We start from the raw sequence: 22,239 nt of genomic DNA, 5'->3' as shown, positions 1-22,239 counted from the left end.
AAGAATAAGAGTGCTTTGATTTCCCTATTTCATTCTTTAATTTTGCCTTTTTAAATTGTTAATTGGATCAAATATAACCACTGACCTATTTTCTAGAATCCATTTCCCAAAGATTAACTGTAAAATAGAAACCTTGTTAGGTGATGCTCTTCTTGATTGAACTTGAGCTAATGACCAAAACATGAACATTAGCATAAATGAGTGGAATGGGCATTAGACACTAGGAAGCTTCAACTCTGCCTGTCGTATTATATGAGCTTGGGCACTTTCGTCCTTTATACCTCTTTTCTGGTCCATAAAAGGAGTGGTTTGATTGGATCTCTGATGTCCCTGTCCTAACTCCAAAATACATTTGTATTCTAGCTTTTTGATATCCTAACATGTCTTGTTATTTCAAGATTTACAGTTTAAATTATGACAATTATGGCAGGAACCAAAAATAAGGATGAGAATTTATTAATCAAAGTCCATCACTTTTGCCCACTAATCAAAGTCCATCACTTTTGCCCACAAAAAGGCAAGGGTCAGTGATCAATTAGTAAGAAAATGATCACTTAGAGTCTTAAAAGGACAATCACAGCTGGGCGCGGTGGCTCACACCTGTAATCCCAGCACTTTGGGAGGCCGAAGCGGGCAGATCACGAAGTCAGGAGTTCGAGACCAGCCTGCCCACAACATGGTGAAAAAATACAAAAATTAGCTGGGCGTGGTGGCAGGTGCCTGTAACCCCAGCTACTTGGGAGGCTGAGGCAGGAGAATCGTTTGAACCTGGGAGGCGGAGGTTGCAGTGAGCTTAGATCGCACCATTGCACTCCAGCCTGGCGACAGAGCGAGACTCCATCTCAAAAAAAAAAAAGACAATCATGGCATTTTAATTATGCTACATAAAACATAAAATAAGCTTCTTTCAAAAAAATCTACTTAAAAAATTTGCTGGGGCACAGAAGAGTGAAGTGTGCTGGTTTCAGATAGATTATTAAAGAATCTCTTATAAAACAAAAGATACTGACAACTTAATTTGCTTTCAACCCCACTGCCAGTTTCTCTTGGCACCCTAAAGGGAGAAATTAGAAAAGCAGACCTACCCTTTATTGAGCATCTACTAACCACCTGATATTATTCTAGGTACTTGATTAACACTGTCTTAATTAATCCTCAAATCTTCTAAGTTACATTTTATTATTATTATTATTATTATTTTTTTTTTTTGAGACAGGGTCTCACTCTGTTGCCCAAGTTGGAGTGCAGTGGCACAATCACAGCTCACCACAGCATCAAACTCCTGGGCTCCAGTGATCCTCTGGCCTCGGCCTCCCAAGTAGCTGGGACTATAGGCATGAGCTACTGTACCCAGCCTATTACTCCTATTTTAATAATAAAAACTGAGACTAAAGAAAACTTACACAATTTACTACACAGATTGGTTACTGCATAGTTTAGTGGCATAGTCAGGATTCAAACCCAAGTCTTACTATAAACCAAGTAAGTGATCCTTCCTTGGGTAGGGTAATGATCATGGCAAAGAACCATACTAATTAAGACATACATTTGAATAAAGGAGGCACTCTAAGGGTTCTGAGGGTATGAATATGCTGGCTAGTGCCTGGCAAACAGTAGGCACTCAAATATTACTTATATTTTACTTATACAAATATCACCTTTTATATTTTACCTATACAAATGATATATATCAGAGGTACTAAAGCCATAAGAAGAGAAAGAGAAATCTTATCTTCCTTCTCTCCATTGAGATGACAGAGTGGCATACAAATTAGAGACCCATCATAAATGCATCTCTGGGTTATCTACTAACCACAGGCGTACTGGTGGTAGTAACAGTACTAATAGGATTACTATCAGCAGCTAACATTATGGGTTACATTCATAAGCTCATTTATTCTTCACAAAACCCTGATACCATTAGATATATTCAGTTATTATCCCACTTCACAGATGAAGAAACTGAAGCTTCGAGTATTTAAATAATTCCATCAATGTTAGGTAAGTGGAGGCAGAATGTGAACCCAGACCTTCTGACTCTAGAACATGTGAGCTTAGTAATCATGAAGGAAAATAAAAGATCACCAATGATTTTCAAGGCTAAGCAAAGCAAACTTTACCACAATGCTTAAACCTCATCATATTTTGTAGTCTTAATTATTATATTTAATATACTGAGTTGCATGTCAGTAACTGGTTAGTTTCAGTTTCTGTCATCTCTACTTCACAGGACAATTTCTAAAAGAAAGACCTTATGATACCACTATGAAAATCAAAGTTGATAAAAACAAGCTTCTGACAAAACAAAATGAATGTTTCAGAGAGGACCCTTGTTTTTAGTATACACCTGAATAATGCTGCCTGCCAGGGCAAAATGGGAAGACCTACATCAGCATATAGCTAATGACAAGGCTTTTCATAACATTCCAGAAGCTGCCACAAGCAGCACGTGAACCTGCTGGTCTGTTCCTATCAGGAAAAACAACCAAATTGTAATTATGCCACAGACCAAAATAATCATTTGTGGCCATTTTTTTTAACATCCAGATGGTTGATCTAAGCCAGCGTTTCTCATACTTGAGAGTACGTCAGAATCACCTGGAGTTCTTGTTAAAATACAGATTACTGGGTCCATCCCCACAGTCTCATTCAGCATGGGTCGGGTCCAAGAATTCCCATCTCTGACAAGTTTCCAAATGACACCAGGGATTACTCTTTGAGAACCACGGAGTTAAGCAAATCCATTCAACAGGTTAACTTCATTAGATCCTTAGGGGTGTGCTTTATAGCTTTTATCCTAGTTGGCCAGCTATGATGCAGTCCAGCTTAAATATTCTACAGGAACTACTGTATGATTTCCTTATGAAGAGAAGGGCTTTGCTCTCAAAACCTGAAACAGCTCTGTCTTTCAAGTTCTAAGGTCCATACCTTTGGAAAGATTAAAATAAAGTTCAATTTCACCAAAACAAAATTCCTTAAGAAAAAGCATCAAGAGGTGAGTGGCTCACCATTAAGAACAAACAAAACACAAGTTTGGTGCTTGAATTTTCACAATAAAATATTATCTCTGGCATCCATATACCCCATATCTTAAGCATATAGCTTTTTTTTTTTTTTTCATTCAGCTACATGGAATATCTGCCATTCAGGTATTTACTACTGACATGTCTTCTCTCTCTCACAACTGGTCAAATGCCCTACAAGCCAAGATAAACAGTCTAAACAAAGGATATGCTAATTACTCATTCCTTCAGATTCAACCTATTTATCAAGTCACATCATCAGAAAATACATAGTATATACTGGTCCCTTTGGACTTGCTTTTATAGAATTATGGCTTAATAGCATCATGATCTCAGATTTTAATAAGCAGAAAATATTAGTAACTGCTGTTTGTTAAACATCTATGAATTTTCTTGTAAAATTTGTCAGCAACGGAAAAATTCATTGTCTGTCAACGCCCCATGATTAGAAACCTGCAAGGCAAATTTCTCTCAAAAATATTTCACTCTTGTTTAAAAGTATGCTTATTTTCATTAGAGAATGAGACCTACATCACCCATCATGTTACATTTTTGTCTTGGATGCTGGGATGTTCACAGTTAGGTTATGTGCTCACAGGCAATAACTGTACTGAGCTTAAATGTTCTCATCTAAATATAACCCATGCTACCCACCACCACCACCACCACCACCACTCTATTATTGCTTCTTTTTATACTTGAGCTAGTATGTTTTGGCATTACTAGACTGAGTCTAAAACACAAAAGGTAATTAATTGAATGTAACCACATTATTAAGAACCAAAGCCAAAATTCAGCTATCCCTTGACTCATTCTATTTCTATAAAAACATATATTACTGTGATCATCATTTCTCAGACTGCTACATATCTTTACCAGGCTACAGAAGTTTCTCTTTCTGGCTTAAACTTTCCCTGGTAAAGAAGGGAAGGGAAAATATTTTGGTTTGAAAGGAAAGTGTACGCCAGTGTGTCAGCTGCCAAAATAAATAGAAATTTTGAGATGCCAGTAGAGCCCATAATTAATCAAAGGTAACTATGGGAGTTTTAATTCAAGATTTGCCAAAATGTAAATATTCCTCTTGAATTAAATAATATGTAAATTCACAGATCATCAAGAGTGGACTATCCAGTCAACTTTCAAGATTCCACTTCCAAATGACCCTCACATCCCTACACAGGCAGCAAATCCCTTTTCCCTTATGTCTCCCTAGCACTCTGACATCCCACAAGATAGTGATAAGCTCTGTATGACAGAGCTTATACTATCACCATGCGCCATGAGCTTCACTCATTTTCATATCCACAGCTTGTAGCATGCCGTAAAGCCATCGCCACTGATATGGAAAGTGGCTAACATGTTCCTCCTGGCTCTGTGTTGTGCATCTTACATGAATTACATAACATTTACATATATTAGTTCCTCACAACCATCATATGAAGTCAGTACTGTCATTTATTTTCCCCATCGTAGGCAAATGAAGCTAGGAGAAGTTAACTAATTGCCCTACAAAGTCACACAGTAAGTGGTCGAGTCTGACTTCAGAGCAGATGCTCAGGAAAAGTGGTTTAAGTGAAGCTTTGTTTGGGCCTAGAATTTTTGCTCTATTATTACCTGCCAGGTATGAAATCCTTCACTATATATACGTGGCCTGAATGAAGACAACGAGCATCAGAGATGAAAGTTAAAGCGGTAATTATCTGAAGCAGGAGGGACCACATTTAACAGCATCTCATATTTCTTTGCAAGTTCCCTCTTCAATCAGTACTTTTTCATTATAGCTCCTGTAATGAAGGTAGAGTCTAACAGATCTTAGGTTACCACATGTTCCCTAATAGAATTATGATCTACAACTAAATGAATGAATGTCTTCAGTGTATTACCTTGGATCAACAGCTCCGTTTGGTTGCCATGTTAATTGACAAATAAGATCTCTCCAGAAAGCCTCTGAGAACATTTTTTATTGCACCTTTACTAAATAAATCACATTCATTTTGAGCATTATAAATCCTTAAAATGATAAACATTTCTTGTCATCACTTATTTGTATTAAAAAACCAAATGACCATTCTAGGCTTGATTAGTCAGTCAGTTCCTGAATCAATAGACCTTTTCTTCTTCTTGACAATTTGTTCATACTAATCTTGCCTAGCAGAGAGAAATAATTAAAATCTATCACAAGCTTTGATACTTGTGATACTAAGTATCAAACATACTAAGCAAGTGATCTTGATGCTGCAATATCATTGAACCTTAATTTCATCAGCAAAACGAGGATAATAGCACCTCCCTTATAAATCTGTAGTGAAAAGCCAATGAGATAAGGTATATGGGCAGCAGAAGCACAAAGCATGGCGGTTAGTGAACTCATTCAATAAACATTTCTCTGCCCCTTCTATGGTGCAATGAAAAAAAGCATGAAACTCACATTTTAAATTAGATATCGGTTGTATCTGAATAAGTCAGTGATTCTGTGCTATTTTCTATAACCTGTTTTCATAGAGATAATCAAAATATGTTCAAACCTATAATCCCAAAACTATCAGTATAAGACTTCTCCCTAAAAAACTATTCAGGGCAAGAAGTCATTAGTTCAAGGAAAGCAGATAAACAATACTAACACTCAGCCTTGAGGAATGAAGTTATTTAGACCTCAACTGGCTGTTAGAATTCCTGTTCTCCATGTCTGCTAGGTCTGAGCAGGGTCCAGCGTCAGCAGGGAGAGGGGTCCACCCTAATGCACAACTTTTTTTTTTTTTTGAGACACAGTTCCGCTGTTGTTGTCCAGGCTGGAGTGCAATGGCGCGATCTCGGCTCACTGCAACCTCTGCCTCCTGGGTTCAAGTGATTCTTCTGCCTCAGCCTCCAGAATAGCTGGGACTACAGGCGCCCGCCACCACACCAGGCTAATTTTGTATTTTTAGTAGAGATGGGGTTTCTCCAAATTGGTCAGGCTGGTCTCGAACTCCCGATCTCAGGTGATCCGCCCACCTCAGCCTCTCGAAGTGCTGGGATTACAGGCGTGAGCCACCACACCTGGCCAATGCACAACCTTTATTCCCAAACTGAAGCTTATGTCTTGTAACTCTCAACATCTCTTCTCTTTTGTGAGCCTTGACAGTGATCTCAAAAGGCAGCTTATGCCCAGCCTCCACATTTCCAGACTCTCACAACACCCCCCGACCCCCATCCACAGTTCTCCAGAATCTCCTGGGCAGAAGGCACTCCTCAACACTCAAGCAAAAAGAGGAGGTCACCGGCCAGTGCACTTCAGGAGCAGAAGTATCACGTTTGCCATAGTTAAGCATCCTCAGCCCATGGCCCTTCAAAAGCATCAAACATTTGTGCACTGAAAGCAAGCAAGAAATGTAAAAAGTTGATGCAGTCTAGAAGTCTGCAAGGGACCCCAAACCTCTACATTCCTCTTAAAAAACAGAAAAACAAAAAAGACAGCAACCATAAAAGCCCAGTCCTGTCCTGTTCTCTCACTCATCTTTCCTTTCAGAGGTCTTGCCCACAGGTCCACAGAAGTGTGAACCTAGAGAAAGGATAAGATGAAGGGAGGAAAACGGTATACTCTCCTCCCAAATTTCGAATCACTAGCTGGTATTTGGGTGCTTTAACTGGATCTCTTATTTTTCTATGTTACAGAAAGAGAAGATGAAGCCAACAGTGGTCCACCACTATTGGCACCAGGTTGAGCAGTGAAACAGACTGAGCAGGTACAACAGAAATGTGGGCCTTGCTTCAGTTTCTCACTACCCTTCTTTAAAAAAACAACTTGAAAAAAATTTTAATGTTTTCTCTTAAAGACTCCTCTAGAGACACATACTGAACCATTTACAGATGAAATAATATGATATGAAGCAATTGCTTCAAAATAATACAAATGGGGAGAGAGAGGATTAAGGGTATAGATGAAACAAGATTGTCCAGGAGCTGATAATTGTTGAAGCCAGGTGACACATACATGGGAGTTCACTAGACTATTCTGTCTACCATGGAATATATTTAAATTTTTCCATAATAAAAATTTAAGAAGACATGGGTCAGGGGGTGCTTTACCAAGAGAGAAAAAAAATATCACCAGTTGGTCACTTTCAGCAGTGTTCAAGAAAATCAGTGTGTCATCTAGCCTCAGTCCCACCATTATTTAAGTATAGTGACTTTAGGAATTGTATTTTATTTATTTAAAATTAAGTCCAGGCCAGGTGCGGTGGCTCACGCCTATAATCCCAGCACTTCCAGAGGCCAAAGCGAGCGGATCACCTGAGGTCAAGAGTTCGAGACCAGCCTGGCCAACATGGTGAACTAAAAGGTACAAAAATTAGATGGGCCTGGTGGCACATGCCTGTAGTCCCAGCTACTGGAGAGGCTGAGGCACGAGAATTGCTTAAACCCGGGAGGTGGTGGTTGCTGTGAACCAAGATCGCGCTACTGCACTCTAGTCTGGGCGACAGAATGAGACCTTGTCTCAAAAAATAAAATTAAGTTCAAATTATCACACACCAGTTATACATGGGTTTTCAGATTTTAAGAAATTGTGCTATATTTTGAATAAAACTTTGACTTAATATTTCTGTTTGATGAGTTGCTTTCTTAAAACAATAGAATCTTCTAGAAGTCAGATATTAGACATATTTCATTTTATCCTCAAAAAATACCAGACAAAAGAAATGAGAAAATAAAGGACCCAGAAGATGCTGTAGCTTGCCTAGGTCACATAGCTAATGAATGGCCGAGCCATATCTGGAACCCAGATCTGACTTCCATTAACTAAGATAGTTTTCTAATAACATTTTTTCAGAGTATGTGAATATTCTGAGTCACGTTCTTATATTGAGTTTTATTTTTTTAAGGTCTCATAGACAATAAAATGGCAGCAACTATTTTACTGACTAGTACCATGATCCTATTGACTAGATGCATTCCTCAAGAATACCTGGAAGAACTATTATTTAAATTGTTACATGGTATTTTTAAATAAATATAGATTTAAAATATATAATACTGAGGAACTAATTATAACTTAGTTTTGGTCTACTAAAAAATGATTAGAATATATTCTGATAAATCTTTAGCAAATAGAAATTGCCCAACCAAAATACCCTACAATAGTTTAAAGCTTTGAACTTGAATAATTCCATTTGTAAACATGAATGAGCACCTATAGGTAGCTGATGGAGTTTTTCTTTGGCATGTAACGGGACCAGAATTCTGCTATCCAAGTTAAAGTTTGCCTTCTGTGGTACCATTTTGTCACAGAATGTAAATAAGCACATGTTATATATAAACATACGGTAACTTATACGAGTGTGTATTTATAATTGATAATTACACTTTCCAAATATTTTTCCAAAAACATTATAATTTTCTAAAAATTTAAAATTTCCAAATATAAGCATATATTTATAAACACATTAATGACTACGTTAATAAAAAAGTTTGGAAATGCCATTTATATAATTTTTTGTTATAGCTAAAATTGAATGTTAGTTTGCCTTAATGATTAAACAATTTATAGATTAAAATGAAACTATTGGGCTAGTTGATAATTTGTTTATAATATTTAAGAGAAAAAAATGCATGTTCAGTCTTACTCAAAGATTAGCACAGGTCAAAAATACATTACAAACCATGTTACTGATTCATTTTTTATGACAGTCCTGTGCTTAGTCCATAACATAGTAGGTGCTCCAATAAATGTGTGCTAAATACATTAAAATATTTTTTAAAAACTCTTGATTCCAGGATAAAAGCCAAACTATTCTCAATTCAAATCTATGGCACCCTTTCATATCTCTTACTGAAAAATCATAAATTCTCCATTAAAATGTAGTCTCCTTTAATGTATGCAAAAGCAATCACATGTTCTAAAGTTCTTAATAAAACAACTGTGGCCAAAATCTTTCAAAATACTGCAAGAAATAGGCTGTCAATGCTAATGAAAGTTTAAGCTTATATTTAATTAGAAAACTTCTCTTCGAGAAAATTGATAATTCTGCTAAATATTTTATCTGTCTGGGGTTGCATCTATAGCTTATTCAATAAAGCATATATAGCAAGATAAGCATGACTAAAATATTTCACAATAACACAAGCTATATTTGTAACTAATTTCATAACTTTATTCAATTAAGAAAGCCATATTTTAAATTTAAAAAGTTAATCAACCTAATATGGCCACATACATAAGGTGCCTCACATTACCCTTCACTGTTAGGTATTATCATATTTTAGAAAAAGTGTTTTGTATTTTTTCTAGAGATGGGGTCTGACCATGTTGCCCAGGCCTGGTCTCAAATTCCTGGGCTCAAGTGATCCGTCCACCTCGGCCTCCCAAAGTACTAGGATCACAGGTGTGAGCCACCATGCCCGGCCAGTTATTATTTTCTTGATATGGTATTTTCTTCTGGAATTTAAAAGATTTACTCAAGGTCACACTGCTCATTAGAGTTTAGAGACAAAATTTTTAAAGCTTTATATATGCATTTTATTTATTTTCACAACAGCTTCATATAGTAAATAATTACATTCAAATTCAGAGTCAAACTTAAGTCTGAGTCCACAGCCTATGCTTCACTCTATATTTTCGGGCTCACAAAATAGCCTTTCTCAATAATTGTTCACTTTTCACCTTCAGAAACTGATTGAAAATAGTATCAACACCTTTATCTTTCTATCTACTAAGTATTTTTTGAAAACTTAAAGGTGGAATTCATTCTGTTTCAATAAGATAAAATGCGGTGAGAAAAAATGGATGGGAATCTCCAATAAATTTGAATTTTAAAAAATATATTGCTCTAAATTTATCATGGTAAAACATACTTTTAATTTCTGCAAGGCAACTTTGAACAATTAAACATAAAATAAAATGAATTTTGTCACAAAAAGTTAAAATGCTCACATTATAGGCTCTCTGCCTTAAAGAGAAGCACATTATTCACATTATCTTATGTGAGATGAGACCAAAAACTGAGGTACAATACAGCGCTGAAAAAATATGACAGTGAATTATCAAGGTTATTTTCCTCCTAGCAAAATAAAGATAGTCATAAGGAAAATAAACTGAGACTCTCAAATTCAAACCTAGGCATATGTTAATTTAAAAACTAGGTTCCCCATTTCTTTCTTATGAACACCAACAACGATGACTTTCAAAAACTTAAACCCATGAGCTAAGTAGCATCTTTCTAGTTGCAACCAGCAACAACCACATTTATTAGGCTTGCAATAAACAGGTTTTTCCTGAAAGGTGTTGGAACAATGTGCTGATCATATTCCATGGCTTCTCTGAAGATAGAAAAAGAAAAAGAAAAAAACTCTACCCTGGAATTAGTTTTAATTTCATCATAAAAGCTATCTAACCTAGTTAAAAAGCCTTCTACAAAGAGGAAGATTTTTCCAATATGTCAGTTCTGCTAGATCTAGAACCATCCGACCCATAATTTACAGTTAAACAACTGGTTTCTCCCCTTCTAAGTCAAAGAAAATGTTTCCTGTGCAAAGATCCCTCTTGGAACGATACTGTATTAAGAAACAAGAAAATGTAATGAGGTTGCCTATTAGACAATTTTAATAATCCACCATGACTTTTAGAACTGAAGCACTGCAGCAGTGTTCTGTTTGCAAATATAAGATGCAGTATATAATTTTGAGGATCTAGACACTTGTTTCCCTATCAAACAAGTTTTAGGATAGTCTTTGTGACATACTGATTTTGTCTTTTTCCTTCCTACCTGACTCTTAGCTAATGAAAGCGGCAACATAATTGAGCTGTAATTAAGAGGGTGTCAGCACATATACTAAGTAATTCTCCTTTACTTTCCTGTAAGGATAGAAGATCCAGGCACCCCTCCAAAGAAATGCTATACTCAAATATAATTATTGGCAGGTGCCCCAATATATTATCTGCTTTGGATGTCAGAATTCTAAGATATGTTTGGTAAGACAGGATTTTTTTTTTTCCTTACTGTAAGGGTCCAATCATGCCTGTAGTCACATGAATATGGACCTTCATTTTGAAATTGGGACAATAAAACCAAATGTCACAGGGCTGAGAAATCCCACATAGGAAGTGAAATAACATATTTGAAAGCACCTAGCCCAGTGCCTGGTATATAACATGTGCTTAAAATTTAAAACAAAAGCATTGACCAAAATATTATCTAAGTTTAACATTTAAAGTTGATAAACAAGTATACTCAATTATTTTCCCCTTTCAATACTCTATCTACAATCAGCCTTTGATCATCATGTATCACTGTAAAATTTTTTCCTGTCATCTTACATGCGTCTGGGAGGCACTTTCCCTTCCAGCCCCACCTGCACCCACTATCCCCCCTGCCATATTATCATTATGTGAAGAGGCACTGTAGTATAATGATTCAGAGCCAAATCTTGTCTGTGAATAAAAATAATAATAATTTCTGCTTCATAGGACTGTTGAGTGAATTAAATGAACCAATACATGTAAAACATTTAGAACACAGGAGGCATGTTAGATTTTTTTTTTTTTTTTTTTTTGAGTCGGAGTTTCACTCTGTCCCCCAGGCCAGGGTGCAGTGGCATGATCTCAGCTCACTGCAACCTCTGCCTCCTGGGATCAAGCGATTCTCCTGCTTCAGCCTCCGGAGTAGCTGGGATTACAGGCACCCACCACCACGCCCAGCTAATTTTTGTATTTTTAGTAGAGACAGGGTTTCACCATGTTGGCCAAGCTGGTCTTGAACTCTTGACCTCAAGTGATCCGCCCACCTCAGCCTCCCAAACTGCTGGGATTACAGGCGTCAGCTACCGCACCTGGCCACATGTTAGCTATTATTATATGCATATTACTTTAGCTGTGTCTAAAAGCAGGATTTCAGTCAGGCACGGTGGCTCACACCTGCAATCTCAGCACTGCAAGTGGATTACTTGAGCCCAGGAGTTTGAAACCAGCCTGGACAACATGGTGAAACCCTGTCTCTACAAAAAAATACAAAAATTAGCCGGGCATAGTAGTGTGTGCCTGTAGTCCCAGCTACTGGGGAAGCTGAGGCAGGAGGATATCTTGAGCCCAGGGAGGTCAAGGCTGCAGTGAGCTGTGATTATGCCACTGCACTCCAGCCTGAGTGACAAAGCGAGACCCTGTCTTAAAACAAACAGACAAACAAAATCAGGATTTGAGTGATGCCCTCTGAATTCATGTAATGAAGCTTTAAGCTAAGCAAAAATAACTTAGAAACATCTTTTAATATACAAAAATCCTCCAAATAAAATGTCTTCCCCTATCAGTTATTGGGGGGGAGGATTATGAATTTAAAAGGTTATTAATTTTAATTCATTATATGTACCCAAACCTGCAGTAAACAAACGTAAAAATCATTCTGGTTCATTTCAAATTAAAATAAACATTGCCTAGTATCAGTTACACTTCAGGTAAATTATTTCCTTTCAATATAACAATAACGTGCTGGCCTTTGATTGAATACGATTATTATAATGTACCCATGTAAGCACTATCCTTAATGTCTGTGGTAAGTTTCAAGATCTCTCTATCACACCTAAGGAATTCTTTTTATTCTTTTTTTTCCCCTATGAGAAATATTGCAGAAGAAAGGAATTATTTTAATAGTAATTAAATTGAAGTGCTAATATCTATAAAATTTCTTTCCTAAAATTAATAGTGTTTAAGTTATAAATTATTTATTTTTTTGAGACGGGGGTCTCACTATGTTGCCCAGATTGGTCCCAAACTCCTGGGCTCATGCAATCCTTCTGCCTCAGCCTCCCAAGCAGCTGGGATTACAGGCACGTGCCTGCAAGTTATAAATTTAAATAAGACAAATTTAACCAAGTTACTTATACCAACTTAAAATGATACTTTTTCTCAAAAATAACTAATTCACAAGAATTATTGGTTTTTAAAAAGCAAAAAGAACTGTATCCATTTAAGTAAGAATCACAGTGGTCAGTTTACTTACTTCTTTAGACTTTTTCAAAACCCAATTAGGAGTTTCTTGTCATAGAGATTTTTTTCAAATCATTTATTTCTCTTGTGACTTTCAAATCACCCCACTGGTAGCTCTCTCTCCTCATACATGTGTGCGTGTGCTCTCTCTCTCTCTCTCTCACACACACACACAGACACACACACACACACACACACAGAGCTACAAATGGTGGGGATGGGGAGCAGAATTAACAATTTACTTTTGAATCTTACCATATTTGAAAGTCAGGTACACTGACCATCCTTTTCCCATAATCAATATAAAAAACAGCAGTTCTAAGGGAAGAGTTAGTTTCTAACAATATATTTTAGTATCAATCTTAGTCTAACTATTATTTCATAAATCAACTTAATCTCCAAAGAAACTGTTCAAAAAGATTTCACACATAACACACACTCTATTAGCCCAATAGGAAAAAATATTAATGTGCATATATGTATATTTTATTCATTGTCTGAACTTTTCATTTTTCCTAAAGCAATCTTAACAAAAGTCAGTAAGCTGAGAATGGGAACCAAACTGTGAGGCCACATAAATTCACTGTGTCAGCATATAGTAGCAAAATAAGAAAAAAAGGTGTATATAGTTCTGAGCCAAATCTTAATCCAGTTAAAATGTACTGAATGTTAACTTACATTTTTTTAAATTAGCAATATAAGAATAATTCATAAAACTTATCTTTGCATTAAATTTTCTTTAAATTTATGTTCAAAGGAATATCAAAGGCAACTTTTTAAAAACAGACTTCATGGGATTGTCAATGTCTTAAACAGCCTTTTTACTTGACCACTAAAACACAGTAATTGATCTTTGGTTTTAACAACTGAAACCCTCTAAAGCAAATGCCAACAGCTTTTTGATAGGCAAAAAAAAAAAAAAAAAAAAATCGTTTTTAGAAGTCGAAAACTAAATATGCCCACATATTTTAAGATGCACTGCACCTGAATCCTTAGGGAAGGAATGACATAGGGTTCTCTTAGCAAACTTCCCCTCCCTCTCAGTCGATTACTAATTAAAACAGATAATTCTGCTAGGGCTAACATAGTATTTGGGAACAGTGCAATGATTCTATAATCTGTTTCAGCCTTTGCAGAAATATTTCTAAAGTAACCCTCTAGCTGTAGCACATGTATGTGCACACATGTATGTATACATATTTTCAATCCTTGAGTTTGTGTTTTTTTTTTAACTTAGAATTTGCACTCTGACCAGCTGTGTACCCTTGGCTAAGTTATTATATATTTCTCATATTCAATTTCTGCATCTGTAAAATGGGGATAATAACAGAACTCATCTTGTGAGGTTGTTGGGAAAACTAGATTCAATGCTAGATTCTTACCCCTTATAAATTTCCTAAACACATATAATCATACCGTCAAAGTATACACATTTAGTGGGGCATCTGACGTTCAACCACCTATGAAATTCCCTTTATCTAGTTCATATCAACCTAACTTGCTGCTCATTAATTCAAAAACATCAATGACTCTTGCCAGAATAAAGATATTCTGGTAGCAAGAAAGACAAATGATCTTTGCCTGGATCTATTTTTAGGAATGGTTTAATTATCTACACCTTCAATGTTAACATTGGAAAATAAACAAATGGGTGAAAGGCATAAAGAGTCACTCTGAGATGAACAGTTTCACAGTGTTCAAAAATAAATGGGGATGAAGAAAACATTTAGATCATTTCTCTCACTAGATAGTCCTTACTGATGAAAGGTAGGCCAAAATTTGCAGAGGTTTAAGAGGAATTGCCAAGTCCATCAATTCAGGCTGTTCAGACCTACAAGGTTCAGAGAGTTTCCAGGTTTAAAATGCAACCAACCAGTGAGAAAACTGTAATTCAATAGCTGGTTTTCAGTGAATCACTACCTTATAGTGTCAAAAGAAATTTGTTTAGTTATATAGTTCCTTCAAAAAACATTCATTAGTTTCTGCAATGAAATATATTTATATCTATATATTATTTATTCTCATCTAAATAAGTAGGGAAAAAACTGACCCTGATTCTCATGTCAGGCAAGAAAAGTATTATAGTTAATAATTACTACATCACCAGCTACCAGGTATTCATAATTATCTATGACAAGATTAAGGCTACAATTTAGAAAACTGCCAAAGAAACAACTGAATATTTTGTTCCAATTACACTCCTGCTAAAATAAAATCTGGTTATTGATTCATTTTCTCTCTAAGAAAAGCTCTGATGTGAATACGGGCACTTCAAACTCTAGTTACATAGATATTACACCATGCTATTTCCTTATTCATCCTAATCTATTAATGGAACATAATCTTACCGGAAAAGGAAAAATGTTGTCAGCCCTGTTCAAGCTATCTTCCATCCAGGATTTAGGTGCAAAGGCAGAGCTGGGGCGAGCATACTTCTGGAGCTGAATATGATTGCTTGCAAAATTTTTCTTCAAAGGCGAGATGGAGTTCAGGGGCGTTATTCCACCATTCAGCCCTCTGCGGTGATCTCGGCCTTGGGAACCTCCCCAGCCACCATATCCACCACCGCCCGGGCTCCAGGAAGAGGAGGGTGTTGGTGACGGACTCTGGTAGCTGCTCCACGGAGAGGGGGGTTTGTTAAGATTATTCGCCAAATGAGGCAGCTGGTTAAAAGCAGCATTTCTATGTGTGAAGGGTGGGGGATGGGGACTGGCAGGAGACCTCCTTTGCTGCTGATGCTGGCTGTGATGATGCTGGAAATGAGGGTGATGTGGGTGGTGCTGTGAGAGAGGCCCGATCTGAGGAGAGAAGCTGCCTCCAAAGCCAGGGCTGACATGATGGGGAAAATTTTGAAACAACAGAGCACCGTTATTAGCCGAAGCAGCAGGGACCCCTCCCTGGTGAAAGAAACTTGCATCTTCATTGATTATTGTAGAGGAGGAAGGCGCTATCGCTGCTGACCAGTTACTGAAACCAGTAAGAGACGATGCACTAGATGTCAAGGGTTGGGTTGAAGTACCTAGCCCAGTGGCTTCTTGATAATCAAACCCTGTCAACACTGGAGATTCGATTCTTATTTTCTCCTTCCCATTGCCATTTTCCGAAGAATTGTCCCCTTGATTTTCTTCTGATTTTGCCTTCTCTGTTTCAGGCAGTATTCCAGCTTCCTGACCTGGACTTGGGGAAAGCTGCTGCTTTTCTAAGGGGTCTTGCTGTTCCTGTTGCTGACTTTTTGCTTTTTCTGACCCCAAGATCTCATCCTGAATGTTATGGGTAGCTGGAGCAGGAAAAAGCCAAGCTGACCCAGCACTGCTGCCATTGGCAGCTGTGTTATTATTTATAAAAGCAGCAGGGCTGGGGGTGGCATTTTGGTGATGGTGTGGAGGCTGCAGATGTGGATGGAATCTGACTGGAAAAGCAGATTTATTCCCAGTATTGCTTTGCACTAGCACTCCAAACCCGTAATCCCCCATTTATTATTTTTAGGAGCAGAATCTCACAATAAAAAATGACAACCTGATGTCTCACGCCTTTTTTTTCCTCTACCCCAAATTTAAGTTGTTTGCTTGCTTGCTTGCTTGAAATGTCTTATTTATAGCTAGCTCAAAGATCGCAGCTTATCACCTTAAATTGTTCTGATTTGGAATTCTGGTCTCTGAAAGAAAAAACAACTCTTAAAAAAAATCTCTTAAAACATTGACTTGGATCCAATTGGGCTTATTTTTAGGAGGGAATAAAAATGAAGAGGGTAAAAATCAAGTCTTTGGTTAGTAAAATAGGCGCTTTCTTTTTCCAAAGGAAAATGTACATGAATGACAAAAACAGAGCTTCTCAAGCATCTATGGATGTAGAAGAATAAGCCTTGCGCGGAGTAAAAATATAGATATATATAATTTAACAATCACATATGGTTTTCCTCAGCAGTTTAGATTCACTCACATAAAAATTAGAATAGGACTAAGAGGGGAATACGTTCTTTTCTTGGCAGCTTGGTTAAAAAAAATCAGGAATAATTTAAGAACATTATATATTATATATTTATATATATAGATTATATTAGGTTATCTGGGGTGGGAAGTGAATTCCTGGTTTCGGGAGAGGAAATCAGCATTGACTAATGGAAAGATGATTGCAGGGAGGTTTCTGCTGTTCCTGGTCCTGTTTTCTGCTCTTTCGCAGGGTGCAGTTCTGGCCTCTGGGGCTGTTCCTGAGGCTCCGGGTGCAGATCTTGCTGCGGTCGCTGTTCCTGGGCTCCCCGCGGCTTCCTCTCCCCCATGAAAGGGGTTGGAAACACCCGTTTCTCCCTCTTGGGGGGGGTCGCGATCAGGAGGGATTAGCGAGACTCGACGAGGGTCAGCGGGCGGCCTGGGGGTGCGGGGACCGAGGGGGCGACCTGGAAGGTCCTGCGGTTTCTGCCTCTTCCCCTCTCTGCGGCTCCGGGGTTTTTTTCCCTCATGGGACCCAGGGGCGGTTTGTTCAGTTCCCTCAGTTCGATTCTCCGCAGAGAGGGAAAAAAGAGGAAAAAAAGGAAAAACCCACTACCGTAGTTATTTTAAAGGAGAAGGGCCTCCCCCCTCGGCTTTCTCTCTCTTTTCCCCCAGAATTTTTTTTTAAACTATAATTTAGAAGGCTTTTGTTTCTCCTCACGGTTGCTGGGCCGTCGCCGCCGTCGCCGCTTTACCCTGGTCCCGCAGTCCCCGCTGTCGTTGTTGAGGACTCCTCCTGGTTCTTCTTTTTCTTTCCTTCTTCCTCCTCTTCCTCCTCTGCTGTCGCCGCTGCTGCCGCCGCCGCCGCCGCCACCGCCTCCCGGTGCCCGGGTCCCGCAGCCGCGGCTGAGTCCTTCTCCTCAGGACCGAGCCGAGTGAAATGACAACCAGCTGGAAAGACCCAGAGACACTTCCGGTTCGAAGAGGGAGGGGTGGGGGGGGGGTAGCACTCATTCCCCACCTACCGGCCGGAAGACCAATCATCTGTTAGAACTCAGACGAGGCCACGCCCCCTCACTTCAGAGCTACTCCCAGGAAGGTCGAAAAGTTACCTCCAGAGACGCCTCTTCCTTCTGCGCCTCGCCTAGTGAGGCCGGGCGCCTGGAACCCGCTTCCCCCACCCAGAGTGAGCGCAGCAGGTCGCCATCTTTTGTGTGGGCAAGGGACTCCTTTGATATTTCTCTTCCCTAACTGGACTTTGCAGGAGGAGCAATAGGGACGTGTCAAGGAGAACGGATTCCTCGCTCACGAAGGCATACGGTCAAGGTGTTGGAGATCGAAGTGGCGGCCCGTGAAACCGCGGATGAATGAGAAGGGTGCCCACAGTAAAGGTGGTGCTCCAAGCATCACGTGCTCTGGCCCGAGCTCCGCCCCAGAGGGATCTGGAAGGGGAGGCGGGTCTTCCCAGCAGCTGTGCGGTGCCCAGAACTGCGTTTGCCCTTGCCCAGAATGTAGACCTCACGAGGGACTCTCCCTTAACCTTCCATTCACTCACCCGCACCTCCCACTCTCCCATTCTGCTAGGCTCGCATCTGGTGCAGTCTCCCAGGCGCAGAGATGCAGCTGAGGCGTCTGTGGCTAAGCCCCCGTATCATCCCGATCTAGTACACCTTACACGCAATACCAGAGGGAAAATTCCAAAACTAAAATTTTATCTTGACCCTCACATGCTCCGATTTCTTCTATGGTTGCCCATTATTTCGAAGATAAAGGCCAAACTTGTTAGTCTGGTATTCAAGCCTTTCTACCTAATGGGTGGTATATCTTAGTGCCTCTTCCCCCTCCAAACACACTCTCAATGCCTTTTTACATGTCCTTTCCACTCTTCTCCTTTGGTAAATTCCTATTTATTTTTAGGAATCAGTTCAAAAGCCACCAACAGCATCTTCTGAATTCTCTCTTATAAGCGTCCACGGCCCTGTGTACATCTCGTGCTTGTTTCTCACACTGTATTGTGATGGTTTATGTCTTCCAGACCTGTGCTGGACCGTGGGCTCTTTCAGGAGCAGACATTGTAGATAGGAGACATCAGTGAATGAATCCTGAAAACGTGAAACAAACCAGCAACAATGAAGTCTTCCCTGAGTGACAGCCCCCCAACCCACTGCCACCCCTTCCACCCATCACCCACCCCCCTCACTCCTGTTTCCAAGTCTGAATTATTTCCTTCCTTTTGCCATTTGGTTTGGAGCTCACATATCAGACTTTTCATTATGTTTGGTACTCAAGGGCTTTAATGTCTTGTTTATCTTTGTACATTCCCAACGCTATGACCACCATCAGGGCTTAGGATAATGCTTTGCTCTCAGCACAGCTTTAAAGATGTTAAATAAGTGAGTATTTTCCTTTAGCAGGAAGAAAAATGAACAAAGAAATCAGGGTAGAGCCAGAAGTAACTGGCAAAACTAGAGGGAAAAAAAAAGATACCAAGATTAATGAAGAATAGTGTGAACAAAGGTGGCTTCCATTTCATTTCCATAGCCTTCCTCTAATGGTCTCAACTTCTGCCTCAGTCTGTCAATCCTCCATCACTTCCGTGTAGAACACCTGAGGGCCTTCAGTCGGTGATTTTATTCTCTTTCATTGTGCCATGAGCATGAGTCTTGTCTCTGTAACTCTACTATGGATTCTTTGAGCATAGAGATTGGGTCTTACCTGCTGTTTATTCCCTACAACTGGACATGCCTAGAAACTTAGCTGGTTCCGTCAGGTGTCTTTTCCGCCAGAATGGTTTCCTTGACTGGCCCTCTCTCTAATGTCTTGTAGATTCCTCTCTTTTAATTACTGCTGGTTGTCAGTGGGTTAGTTTCTTAAGGGCAGAGGTTGTGTCTGATTTATCTTTATGTCCCCAGTGGCCAGAAGAGGGTCTGGCACAGAGCAGACTTAAAACTCAAAACACATTTATTGAATGAACAAATGAATGTTCCATGCCCAGAAGATGGTTTAGGGTCCCTCAGAGCTACTAATTATCAGTGGCTAAAATGGCAGCCATGACTTGGAAAAAAGAGCACCTTTGGAACCAAACAGCCCTGAATTTGAATCCCAGCTCTGCTGCTTCCTAGCTGTGCAGAACTGGGCATCACCTCTATAAGCCCTTGGTTCCTCCTAGATAAAATGTGAATGGTATTTCCTCTCTTGCTAAGTTTGTAAATTACATGGGATACATGTGAAGTGCTGGACTCCTAAAAAGTTTTATTAGTCCATTTTCACACTGCTATAAAGAAATGCCCAAGACTGGGTAATTTATAAAGGAAAGAGGTTTAATTGACTCACAGTTCCACGTGACTGGGGAAGCCTTAGGAAACTTACAATCATGCCGGAAGGCGAAGGGGAAGCAAGCACTTTCTTCACAAGGCGGCAGGAGAGACCAGAGTGAAAGAAGAACTGTCGAACACTTATAAAACCATCAGAGTTCATGAGAACTCACTATCAGGAGAACAGCATGGGGAAACTGCCCCCTTGATCCAATCACCTCCCTCTGTCTACACATAGGGATTACAATTTGAGATAAGAGTTGGGTGGGGACACAGAGCCAAACCATATCAGAGGTGATCAAAAATGTCACTTCCTTTGTAACACATTAAATGCAGGGAATTCATTCACAAGTGTCTTTTGCCTAGAAGCAGCTGTGTGCACAAGGGAATCCAGGAACTTGTCTTGGTTGATAAAAGGTGGAGACGCCCAGGGCCACAGTCAGGTGCTGCCAAGTCGGGCTAATCTTTTAAGGCTAAGTCAGGTGTGGGCAGTAGATTGGGATGGTTTGCAGCTAGGATGATCACTAAGACATCAGACTCTTGCTTAGGGACTGGAAGTATGTAAGAAGGAAGGGGGAAATCTATTATTTTCTTTTCTTTTTTCTTTCTTTTTTTTTTTTTTGGCATCAGTTGCCTACTCAGGAACCCAGGATACCCAGAGCCCAGGGCTGCGCTCCTTGAAAACATTCTGGCCTCAGAAACTTCCCATGGTAACCATGACAACAATTCAGCAGCTCCATTTAGGGTCTCCAAAAGGATCTACAGATGTAGGTGAGTGCTGGCTTGAGCACTCTGCTGGCAGAAGAGAGCCTTTTTCATGAAGTGGGCTCACCAGAAAGTTTTTGGGTTGCAGGGGAAGCAAGTTCCGCCCAAACATTAAGGTGCTACTAGTTAAAAAAAAAAAAAATTAAAAAGCTCTATCCCTTTGTAGTACAATGAGGGCTAACACACCTTCAGAGAAGTTGTAGGCTGGGGAATGCCTGTAACCTGCTAGCTACTGCCCAGCCCCCTCTGGGGTTTGAGGTCAACCACACCCAGAACCTAGAGCCTTCCAGGAAGCAGGGCATTAATATCTCCTTCACCAGCCTCTTTTAAAGCTCGGCAAGCAGTAGAAATCTCACCCCATAATCACACAAGGTGAACTCTGCCCCAATCCAGCACTAATGTCTCCCACCACTTTCCTTGAAGCATGCGTTGTCAGCCTTCTCCCAATAGCCCACACCCGAGCTCCCCAGAGGCTTGTCTAATGACCAAAAATCAGGACCACTACCCAAGGCTGCCCTGGTTGTGCACTGTGCAACTTCATAAGGCACCACAGACTAGTATGTGAATGCATCCAATGGAGTTGTACAAGGCAGCGGCCCTGTTTCAGTTCTTTTTTCTAAGACACAGGGGCACATTATACAAATATGACACACATACAAAAAAAGCTCGTTACATGAGCCATGCTTATTGCCTGCAGAAATATTTAAAGCACTTGATCCTTTTAGAGTTAGCAGCCCAGGAACTTTCTGTAATTGAATTGAAGGACACTGTGTCCTTGGTATTGGTTTTGGTTAGTGAGCTGTAGTGAGAAGACAAGTCTGGACAAGTATATGGTCCAGGCCTCCAAGAGATTAATACCCAGCAGTTACTTTGCCTGGCAACATTAATAAGCATTCTGATGTAGTGGTGGAATATATGTTTTAATGAAACTAAAAAAAATAATAATAATATTCAAAGGCAGGGCCTGTGAAGGTAGGGGAAGAAAGAAAGGTGAAATTACCTTTGGAATATCCTCTTCTCCAAGAGTGCCTGGAAGCTCACTACCATAAGGCAAGCTTGATAGAAACAAAACCAAGTCATGAAAGCAGGTTTCATTAAACCCCACTTCTGATCTTCACTCTCTTTCAGTGTTGGAAAGAATGCATATTTACTTAGAAAGAACCGATTTTTTTTTTAACTAATGCTGGGTCATGTTTTCTTCTTTTATTGGTTGTTTTGCAACCTGTTCAAGACCTCTGCATTTTAAACATGATTTTCTT

At 39.4% G+C, this 22,239-nt stretch overlaps 1 protein-coding gene across 4 annotated transcripts in view; it reads right to left on the bottom strand.

The window, feature by feature from the left end:
- The window catches only part of CPEB4 (cytoplasmic polyadenylation element binding protein 4), a 71,956-nt gene extending 54,096 nt beyond the window's left edge, over positions 1 to 17,860 (bottom strand). For all 4 annotated transcript variants that reach the window (XM_004043023.5, XM_004043024.5, XM_004043025.5 and 1 more), the window contains exon 1: positions 15,324 to 17,860. In XM_004043023.5, coding sequence (XP_004043071.1) covers positions 15,324 to 16,448 — 1,125 coding nt within the window. In that variant the 5' untranslated portion in view covers positions 16,449 to 17,860. The remainder of the gene's footprint in view (positions 1 to 15,323) is intronic.
- Between the last annotated feature and the right edge of the window lie 4,379 nt (positions 17,861 to 22,239).

Source organism: Gorilla gorilla, chromosome 4, assembly GCF_029281585.2.
Source record: "Gorilla gorilla gorilla isolate KB3781 chromosome 4, NHGRI_mGorGor1-v2.1_pri, whole genome shotgun sequence".
Classification (NCBI taxonomy): Eukaryota; Metazoa; Chordata; class Mammalia; order Primates; family Hominidae; genus Gorilla; species Gorilla gorilla.
Note: the sequence above shows the minus strand (reverse complement) of the source record. Positions and strands in the feature narration are given on the sequence as shown.